Source organism: Notothenia coriiceps, unplaced genomic scaffold (assembly GCF_000735185.1).
Source record: "Notothenia coriiceps isolate Sejong01 unplaced genomic scaffold, NC01 NC01_scaffold00037479, whole genome shotgun sequence".
NCBI lineage: Eukaryota > Metazoa > Chordata > Actinopteri > Perciformes > Nototheniidae > Notothenia > Notothenia coriiceps.
Genome location: NW_011370180.1, coordinates 2,069 through 12,152, shown reverse-complemented (window position 1 = coordinate 12,152; position 10,084 = coordinate 2,069). Strand labels below are relative to the sequence as shown.

At 40.9% G+C, this 10,084-nt stretch overlaps 1 protein-coding gene across 1 annotated transcript; it reads right to left on the bottom strand.

Annotated features, from left to right (window-relative positions):
• Positions 1-3,640: 3,640 nt before the first annotated feature.
• proca1 (protein interacting with cyclin A1) lies at positions 3,641-7,267 on the bottom strand. The gene is made up of 4 exons (XM_010797078.1): positions 6,651-7,267; positions 6,431-6,563; positions 5,534-5,668; positions 3,641-5,418 (listed from the first exon to the last, which is right to left on the bottom strand). Exons 1-4 carry the CDS (start codon positions 7,168-7,170, stop codon positions 3,867-3,869), a joined length of 2,340 nt encoding a protein of 779 aa, XP_010795380.1. The 5' UTR covers positions 7,171-7,267; the 3' UTR covers positions 3,641-3,866.
• Between the last annotated feature and the right edge of the window lie 2,817 nt (positions 7,268-10,084).

Genomic DNA, 10,084 nt, shown 5'->3' with positions numbered 1-10,084 from the left:
TTCTGACCCTGAATCCTCCTCATCGGTTGATCTTTCCTCCATAACACGGTCAAAGATTAGCCATGAACCTCCTCCACAGTCAAATGTCAATCAATCAATGTTTATTTATATAGCCCAATATCACAAATGTTACATTGGTCTCAGTGGACTTCACAGTTTGTACAGAATATCAGTATGACAATACGACACCCTCTGTCCTTAGACCCTCACATCGTACAAGGAAAAACTTCCAGAGAAAACCCACAGTTTAAAGGGAAAAATGGGAGAAACCTCAGGGAGAGCAACAGAGGAGGGATCCCTCTCCCAGGACGGACAGACGTGCAATAGATGCCGTGTGTAAATTGAAAAGATAATACATTTGCAACATAGGTAGTCCAAATGTTTGGAAATGCATGTGTGTATAATAGGAAGATGAATCCACGAGGATATCCATCCAGGACTTATGATCCAGGACCACAGACACGACTCAAGATCCAGAACTCGCGATCCATGACACAGGACCGCAGGATCATCCATGACTCCGGATCCCGGTGTATATAGACACCAAAAAGAAAGAAATTTGGGGAAGCTGGGTTAATCGGAACATGAGAGTACACAGGTATAGACAGAGAGAAGGAAGAAGTAAGATGTCCCCCGACAAACTAAGCCTATATCAGCAAAACTAGGGGCTGAATCTAATCAGCCCTAACTATAAGCTTTATCAAAAAGGAAGGTCTTAAGCGCACTCTTAAAAACGGATAGGGTGTCTGCCGCCCGAAAACAAACTGGAAGCTGATTCCACAAAAGTGGAGATTGATAAGAAAAGGCTCTGGCTCCCATTGTACTTTTAGAGACTCTAGGAACAACCAACAACCCTGCATTCTTGGAACGCAATGCCCTAGTAGGACAGTAGGGTATAATGAGTTCTTTAAGGTAAGATGGCGCCTGCCCATTAAGGGCTTTGTAGGCGAGAAGAAGAATTTTAAATTCTATCCTGTGTTCTATAGGGAGCCAGTGTAAGGCAGCCAGAACAGGAGTAATGTGGTCCCTTTTCCTAACTCTGGTTAGTACACGAGCTGCAGCATTTTGAATCAGCTGAAGCGACTTGACTGACTTCTTGGTACACCCTGATAATAAGGAGTTACAATAATCCAGCCTTGAAGTAACAAATGCATGGACTAGTTTCTCTGCATCGTTTTGAGGCAAGATATGCCTGATTTTTGCAATGTTACGTAGATGGAAGTAGGCGGTCCTTGAAATTGATTTTAAGTGGGTGTTAAAGGATAAATCCTGATCAAATATAACACCAAGATTCCTTACAGTCTCACTGGAGGCCAAATTAATGCCATCCATAGTTAGTATATCTTTAGATAATTTGTTTCGTAGATTCTTCGGGCCAAGTACAATAACTTCAGTTTTGGCCGTGTAAATTTGTAGGACAGAAAACAAATCAGAGCTTTAAATATTTGCAAAGGTATTTTATTGATGCTTCCTTGCCATTTTGTGTTCTTACTCACTATAAAATGAGCTTGTCTTTAATTTGAATATGAATTCAAATCGCTTTTACTGTCTTTGTTTAACTGTAAAGCGAGTCTATATAGATACTTGACTAATTAAACTAACTGTTCTCCACAACCTATTGAAATCATAGAAGCGGGTGTTATACTTGATCTGATTGGTTCACTTTGAGCAGAAGCACAGCATCTCTCTCCCTCATCCATCAGTGACACCCCAGCTCATTGTTACCCACTCCACGTTATTGTCTCTCAATCAATAACTCCTCCTCTGTGTTGGTAAATATAATGTGTTATTGGATTCTTCACCGTCCTAATTGGAAGTCACAGAGTGTGCTGTCCTCTCATTATCTCCCATACTATGGATTGTATCCCTTTTGTGTGTTTGTTCTGCCTGACTGGAGCGTGTCTCCTAACACATCTCCTACATTTCAATGCCTACTCTGCCGTAACGAGTTGGGGTCAAAACCCAAACACAACCTGTGACCAGTGGGCATCCAACCAAAGCGGCATCAGCTACAATCACATACCCTAGGTTCAAGAAATGTGTGTATATTAAGACTGTATATTTATGTTTGTGTTGATCTAAGTGTGTTAATAATTCTTTATCCGTGTATAAATCTGATTTGTACAGATTAACTAAATGTAAGCTACACACATGGACACCTTTGTTGAGTGTTTCATTCACGTGCACTGTACATTTAATTGTGAGTAAGGCATAACTATGAATAACAATACATTTCATATAGGGTATTTTGCAAAGCATATTTTGAGTTTTAAATACAGATTCAATTTGATTACAAATGTGGTATTAATACAACTTAGAATAAATATAAGCAAACGTGAATCCAAAGACCTTTTGAACTTAGAAATGAGATAGAAAGTTCATGCCACTGTCTCTCTTCTCACACAATAGTCTTATCAAAGATCCAACTGTACTGTAAGTTGCTCTGCCATTTCAGCGTATGATTGAATCTGAATGCCAAGCTCCTTTTGAAAGCTTGGGTATCTTCCAGAAAATCTTTGCTGCAGCATGAACGTCTGCATTGTTACATCGTTTCCCACAGTCTGCAAAATTCACACAAGATAATCTGATGCTGGCCAGAATATCTGAAAAAATGTTCTCAGCAGTACATTTATCTTTCCATGTATCAGATGTGATGAAGATCTATTAGACATGTCACACTTTTCAAATCATTCAGAATATTTCGTCTTATGCCAAGCATGTGAGAATCAGCTGACCTGGAAGGATTTCAGCCACTGCACTGGGTGTTACAAACCCTGAGTGCTGAGAGGTGAAAGTAAAGTGCAAAGTGAGAACCTAATCTTTGTTGAGAATGTGACCCTGCTTTAAACCACATGGGATGGAGGTGAGGGGGTGTGGGGACTATAAATCCCTTTAAACAAAAGAGCACATTGCATAAACTTGGAAGTTCTTGTTGGCATGGTTTCTTTGCCCGCTGTATGGAAGAAAAGGTTCACAAAAATGCAATCATGCTAAGCAGGTTAGTGCTAAGCCTCTGTTATTTAGACTTCTAATTTTCTTTAATATGTCAAGCTGAGATAACAAGAGAATGGCACACAAGATGATTTTAAAATGGTAATTGAAAATGTTAAAAGGATCATTTTGAGCCTTATATTGCTAGCTTTCTTTCTCTGCTCATTCTGATGATTTCAGATATCTACAAAGTTTAAACTGGAATAAAACATTGACATTGGGGAAAGGACATTGTGAGTAATACAGTTATTCACTTTCTTACAGTATTGCATGAACATATTTAAACTATGAAGCTACATGAAGGCCTGAAACAATGGGAAACAGCTAGCATGGCTTTGTCCGTAAAAAACTCCTTCAACCAGCCCCTCAAAAGCTCATACATTTATGCTATTAAGTCATATCTGACATGTTTCGGTTTTAATGCAGCTGCTGGTGTTAGCTTAAATGTTAGCATCTTGTAGCATGTTTGTACCAATCATTTAATCTCAGATAGAAAACATAATATGCATGTTTCCCACTATATCTTTTCACTAAATTGAAATGTCACCGTCAAATACAATCACATAATCATCCATCCATCCATCCATCTTCTACCGCTTATCCGATGTCTGGTCGTGGTGGTAGCAGTACCAGTAGAGGAAGCCACATAATCATTTGAAAACTTTATTATAGATGTGCAGAAAACAATATTACAAAACGTGATTTCCACATAATTGAATATGATTGCTGTAAATGAATGTTAATTAAATGCTGAACATGAAAAAAGATTATACTGGAAAGATATTGATAAAGTATAAAACTCAGTTGTCTCTGATCGACAGGAGCTAGCCAAGCGAGCTAAGATTTTCTTGGCCTATACTGTTGCGCCACATGGCTCATTGTTGTCTAAGGGATACTGCTGCTTTCCTCCTCTTCTTCAGGGTGAATTGTGCTGTTGCTCTCTCAATTGATAACTGAATTGGACTCATGACTGGAGTCCCTGAGGTGGTCACGTGGCGTTTTTCAGATCTCAATAGGTTAAGCTCTTCGGTGGTGGCGACTTTTGATTGTGTGGTTGTAAAAGTCAGTGGTTTTCTCTGCCGGTGTCTGTTTGGAATGATAGAAGGGGCTGCTGTGATAGTTGTGAAAAGCCGCCATTCGCTCTGAGTTTCTGTGTGTTCTGCAGGCCTGTTAATTGCAGCAGTAGTTAGAGGGATGGCCGGTGCAGGTGGACTTTCACTTGAAAAAAATGGTGAAGCAGTTTTCCTTCTTCTACTTCTCAGTCCTTTTGACTTCTGCCTTTTCAATACATTAAAGGAGGATTTCGGAGCCGTAACTTGGACGATCGTCTTCCCTCCATAGACATCAATTATCTGTGAAACCTGCCGCTCTGTGGTGGGCAACGACGGTACGGTGGGAGCCCCGGTGAAAGGGATTACTTTCAGATTGTCCGTGGAGGAATTTTCATAGCCAGCGTCCACAAAGGGAGAAGCTAAGCTGACTTTCCTCCTTTTTTTCCTCCCCTCTCTGTCTCTTCTCTCCTTTGACCTGTTTCTTTTGACTTTGGGAATTTCAATGGGGGTTCTGGCAGTGCTGAAAACAAAGCTTTGTTGCTTTGGCTGTTCTGTCGGGGTTATGGTAATGATGGTGGGGATAGAAATGGTGACTGATAAGTTATCTGCTGTGTTCGCTAAAAGCTCTTCAAAGGAAGGAAGAGTCCTTTTCTTGTTCTTCTTTCTCCTCCCTGTTCTGGGCCTTCTGGTTACTTCATGTGGAATAGCAGTGGTGGGTGTGGAAAGAGTATTTTCTTCTATGGACTCTGCTGGTTTCTTCTGGACCGGCGTAGGGGGCGTAATGGAAACTGTCTGCTTCTCCATTGCTGGCTCATCTTTCATGACTTCATTATAGGGCTCTTCTTTTCCTCCGAGCTTATATTCACTGTCACTGAGTCTGTTTGTGTTTCCAATTGACGGCTCCTGTTTGTGCGACTCACTAAGGAAGTTACTTAGAGCAATTACTTCTTCTGCTTTGCAACCAGAGGGAGAAACGGCAGCTCCTTCCTCTGCTTTCTGCTTTCTCTTCCTCCCCTTTCCTTTTCGCTTTTTGTTGGTTTTCTTCTTCTTCCCTATTTTCTTCCTCTTCTTCTTCTCTGAGTTTTGCGTCTCTTCTTTATCTGGGTCGGTGGAGCTTTGAGAGGTGGAGACGGTAGCGAGGACCTTGATGAAGTCCTCAGCGGCGGTGACAACATTTGTAAGTGAAGGCTCTTCAGGACCTGAAATTGTAGACTGTGTTGTACTCTCCGGTTTCTCTTCTTCTTCTTCACTTTTCTTGGACTCTTTCTTCTTGGAAGGAGCGACCGTCAGCTTATCTATGACATCAATGCCGCCAAAGTCATATGGGACCGCCTCTTGCAGCACAGCAATCGGAAGCGTCTTGTAAAGTTTACACCTAAAGAAAGCAAACGAAAGGGAGGTTTGTATGTATGGTCATTTCAGAAAATAATACAGCTCACTATGTTGCAAATCTACTTAAAAGTTTAACACCAGGGTGCAGTGATACTTACATGCCATACCAGTGTCGCTCTGCACACTGTTCCTCATAGGCCAACTCAAAGCAAGGCACACCAATGACGTTGAAGAATGCCTGGCCAACCACCCTGGAAGATGTGTCGTTGACGTTCCTCAGGCAAGCTTTTAACCTGAAAGGACAACAAAAATGCAGTCTCATATCTAGTTTTCCCTTTCAGGAGATGGCAGTGCAATATGAGAAATTGAGTAACTACACTAAAATGTAAGCATGAGTTTGATTCAGAGCTGCAATTCCACCCCTGTAGATTCTCCTGGGATACAATGCATTTGATATACGTCTACTACCGAGTTGTTTAAAATGTTATTTAAAATGTGTCTATGGATTTAACCAATTAACATGTTTTTAGGTGGCAAATCAGGCATTCTTATCAGATGTTCATTGCACCATTGTCTTTTGTTCTAACCAATTGCCACACTTTCCTAACTTCTTAAGATTGTTTTTTCAACAATGAAATTTCCTGCCAATGAAACCTTGGCAAAGAACTGTTACATTAAAATCTCTATTAGATAACTCATGACAGCATAATTTCTTGGAATTGTTTAATGGTGAGTAAAATTTGACTAACTTTGTCAAAATTATGAAAAAAATTGCAACTTGTAACAGCTGATATGAATTGACTATTTCAGCCTGAAGTTCGCTGTGTTCATTCTCACAAGTTTTGAATTTTTTCTTGAAACCTTTTAGGCTGTTTTTTAAAAAATCCTGATGCATAGCATTACAATACTTTTATGAAAATGATTTTCCAAATGCTTTCATACTTTGTATAGATGGACAACATTTTGCCTAAAAACATAATCGTCAAACTTTGAATTTAGATGTACGCAAGAAGACATTTAAACACATAAAGGTGAAAGCTATATATTTTACTCACGCATTATCACAGTCACAATGACAGATGGAGTGCCACTTGAAGTTAGTGTGCCCATAGTTGGCCGAGAAGGAGTGGATCACGTGAGGGCAGTGGTCATGGATACGGCAGCAGCTGTCAGTCTCTGCAAAATCTCCTGCAACAAGGAGGTCAGAATTATTGTAATTATTACACACTCATATTAAGTTGATTAACTCAAAGATATTGACAGCATATAACCCACCGAGCTGGTCATAATTATCAGCCATATTTCCAGCTCCACACCACAGGGTCCCAGGATAGGTGAAGCCTCTCTTAGACCTTTTTAAAACATGGTCCTGCAGAGCAGAGTCATCATCCCTCTCCCTGCCTCTGCGCTCCGACCTCTCCTTAAACTCCCGGCACATAAGTTTTGCTTCATTCATGCGCGCAAAACGCGTCTCCGGCTGCTGCCCGGCTCTCTGCTCTTTCTGTCCCAACCTGCACTCATGCATGAACGACTTCACCTGCATCTGGTTCACAGTGACGGAGCAGTTCACAAGTTTCCCGGCGGGGCTGACGAAGGAGCGCACGACCTCTGCTCCGTCTGACACCTGGTACAGGAAGCTCTCCCTCACGGTTGACATTTTTGCGCAGAAGGTGCCGTTGAGCATGGAGAACATTTCTTTGCTCTCCCTTTCTGCGTCCAAAGCGCGGCTCAGGAAGTCGCCCTTCACGAAGTTTCTGTCCAGATAAGACAGAAAGACAAAGAAGACCGACCACATAATGAGGCGAGCGGCACTTTCAGCACCACGCGTAACGGAGACAGCTCCTCGCGGTTTTTCGGCACTCTCGAGCAGCCCTCCCACTTTTAAGGCGAAGCTAAAGTGGTGTGATTATTAATACGATAAATTACAACGCTGGGAGGAGTCAACCGAATTAACCTCTTTCGAGCCTGTGGTAGAATATATGTATCTATTACACAGTCGCAGAGCGCTGACCAGTGTGTTAAACTACTGAATGAAAACGTGCAGAAGAAGAGAGGGTTAATTTGTGAACCTCAGGCACCTTTCACTGCACTGAGCGACGACCGCAAGTTACCTCCCAACCCCCCTCAGCCCAACCCCCCAGAAAGTGGAGATTTACTTTGCACGGAGGAGGGTTCTAGTTTCCCCCCTTTCCATGGTAACAGGCATGGGGTGATTGTGCCAACCCAGGATACTGGACATCTTTCAAATGCCTGAAAACAGGCAGTGAATTGGCGATGACCTAAATCACAATGTGTGGACAGAACTCTTCATTGTGGAATGTGGAGAAAGGTTGGGGCTCTCGCACGCAATCCACCACACTGACTGAAGGGCCTCAGTAGCCCACAACCACAAGAGTCACTGTTGATGGTGGGACAACACAAAACTCGTTAAATTAATGCAGGCATGATTTAACTGTGATGTATCTATCAGCAGAATTAGTCAAAACTTAGGGCTTCATGGTCTCTTGGTGCTTCTTTAACCCTATTATTTTTTATCATTGAAAGCTATTCGATTATTTGATTTCATCACATTGAAATGAGAACCCCGTATTTTTTCCATTAAAGTCTTGCTTCTCGGTCTCTCTTTAATAACATTGGTAAAAAAATTGTTTCGAATGAGCATATTCCTGAAGAACAACATTTACTGATATTAAACAAACGCATGAACCTTTATTATACTGCCTACATCGACTGTAGCTTATCTACAACCTATTTAGTTGTTCATTTGCAGCTGGTCATATCTGCTGATGCTGAATTCAAGAGAACCGATTTTGTTTGCAGTTTTAACATGTATATGCAGCTTTCCAGATCTGGCCCATTTTATTTGAAGACATTATGTGCCTGACATAAATAAAAGCATTTATTTACTTAATCATTAATGTATGACTTGTGCATTTTTGGTACAGTTTATTTAATCATAGAAACATGTTCATTTATGAATGGTCTTGACTCTCATATCTGACTGACATAAGAGTTATTTTGGACAAATTATGCATAACACTTGTGAGTAAAGAAAATGATGCATACAGCAAATTCCTCTGCTTCTGGGAACAAGCGACTGTTCCCAAACGAGTAAAAGAAAGAAAAGGCTCTTGTCAGGTTGGGTTTCTAATCAGCCCATGTTGTGTCACATGGCTGGTCTTACATGGAGCTCTAGAGGCGGAGACACAGCCTACTCAAGGCAATGAAATCGGATTGTTGGAAGGCGGAGAGAAATTATGTAAAATCACCAGAGGCAACATCCGACCAAATCTTGGAAGAAAAAAAAAGCTTTCTCATGAAAGTGGTCACTGCAGGAGGGATTAAGGGCAAGAAAAATGAGGCTGTTAATCCTACTGGAAAAGATTTGGAGTTCGTGTTTAGCACGCAGTGAAACAGAAAGCTGACACTTGATAAAACATTCATTGTATTGATTAAGACACGCCAGCTGCAGAACAACCCCCCCTACATGAGTCACTGCCGAACTCAAGGACATGCATAGTTTGGGCTCAGCACACCCCACTGATGGGAGAGAGCGTTTACTGGGGCAACAATATTCCTGCAAAGTTGAGATTGAATGTTACCTCGTGAATAAAAATTCTATATGTGTAGAGCTGTAAAATATAAAAGTAAATACATTTATTAAAATGTTTTAAATATAGTACTTTAATGTAGTTTGCCCACCTGTTGGCAACAGCAACAGTGTGGACTATTGGCAGTTTACTGATTTAGAAATTAATATAATTCTGTATCAATGCATGCATTAAATAACTTCTTGGTTGCAATTGTTATTAAGTTGGCTGGGTATCATCATTTAAAACATGTGCTTTAATTTGCTCCAGAGCTTGCAATCTAAAGTTTCTTGAGTATTGGTAAACAGCATTAACCATGCCCACAACTAATGTTCTACCCTGGTTCTACCTTTTGCCATGCTGCAATCTGATTGGCTGTTAGCCAAGTACTGTTAGCAGCAACACTGGTGGTTACTGGGACTGGTGATCATCTCACCAAATAATTTGAATGTCTGTTTTGGACCGATAACGTCAGCAGCTAGTTGGTGAACATTTATGAGCATTGAGCAACAACAACTGAGCTGAAAGAGAGTAAATATTGGACTTACATTCACAAACAGTTCCTCAAATCAACTTAAAAGTTTAAAGTAGACTGTGTGTTGTGTTTACAGATTATCTTTGCTGCCTCCAGCTGCATTGATTCATACAGCACATCAGTCAGACATGTAATTATGTTAATATTTGATCAGATGTATTACCTTGTAATAGAAAGCATGTAAGCAGCCCAGTGTTACATCTACAGTAAGTTCATTTGGTTCACGATGAACCTTGGGAAAGTATTCACTGTTGACAGAAAGGTGAGGTTGAGTCTTTAGCTCAGCTTGAACTCTGTTGTACAAAACTGGGATGAAATTTCATATCAGTTTGTTTAATAATGGCAATAACCTTTCCAGTTTGAGACCAGGGTTATAAACTGTGATCCAGTGAGGTGATGGATTTTGTTGCTCGAGACTACGTTTATTTAGACACCGGCCCTCTGGTGAGTCTGGACACCTGATGCAGCTCTGAGCAACATTCAGAATAACAACGAGCCATTCATGAAGATGGAAATGACCATGTTCAGAGGGTCATTAATTGTTGATATCAAATTGTATTAAGTCATATTAGTTTGCGTTTGTT

Excerpts from the sequence above, each read along its gene's own strand:
- proca1 (XM_010797078.1), bottom strand. The coding sequence starts at position 7,170 with ATGTGGTCGGTCTTCTTTGTCTTTCTGTCTTATCTGGACAGAAACTTC. Across the intron at positions 6,564-6,650 it reads TGATAATTATGACCAGCTCG|GAGATTTTGCAGAGACTGAC; the intron begins GTGGGTTATATG and ends TCCTTGTTGCAG. Across the intron at positions 5,669-6,430 it reads CATTGTGACTGTGATAATGC|GTTAAAAGCTTGCCTGAGGA; the intron begins GTGAGTAAAATA and ends TTGTCCTTTCAG.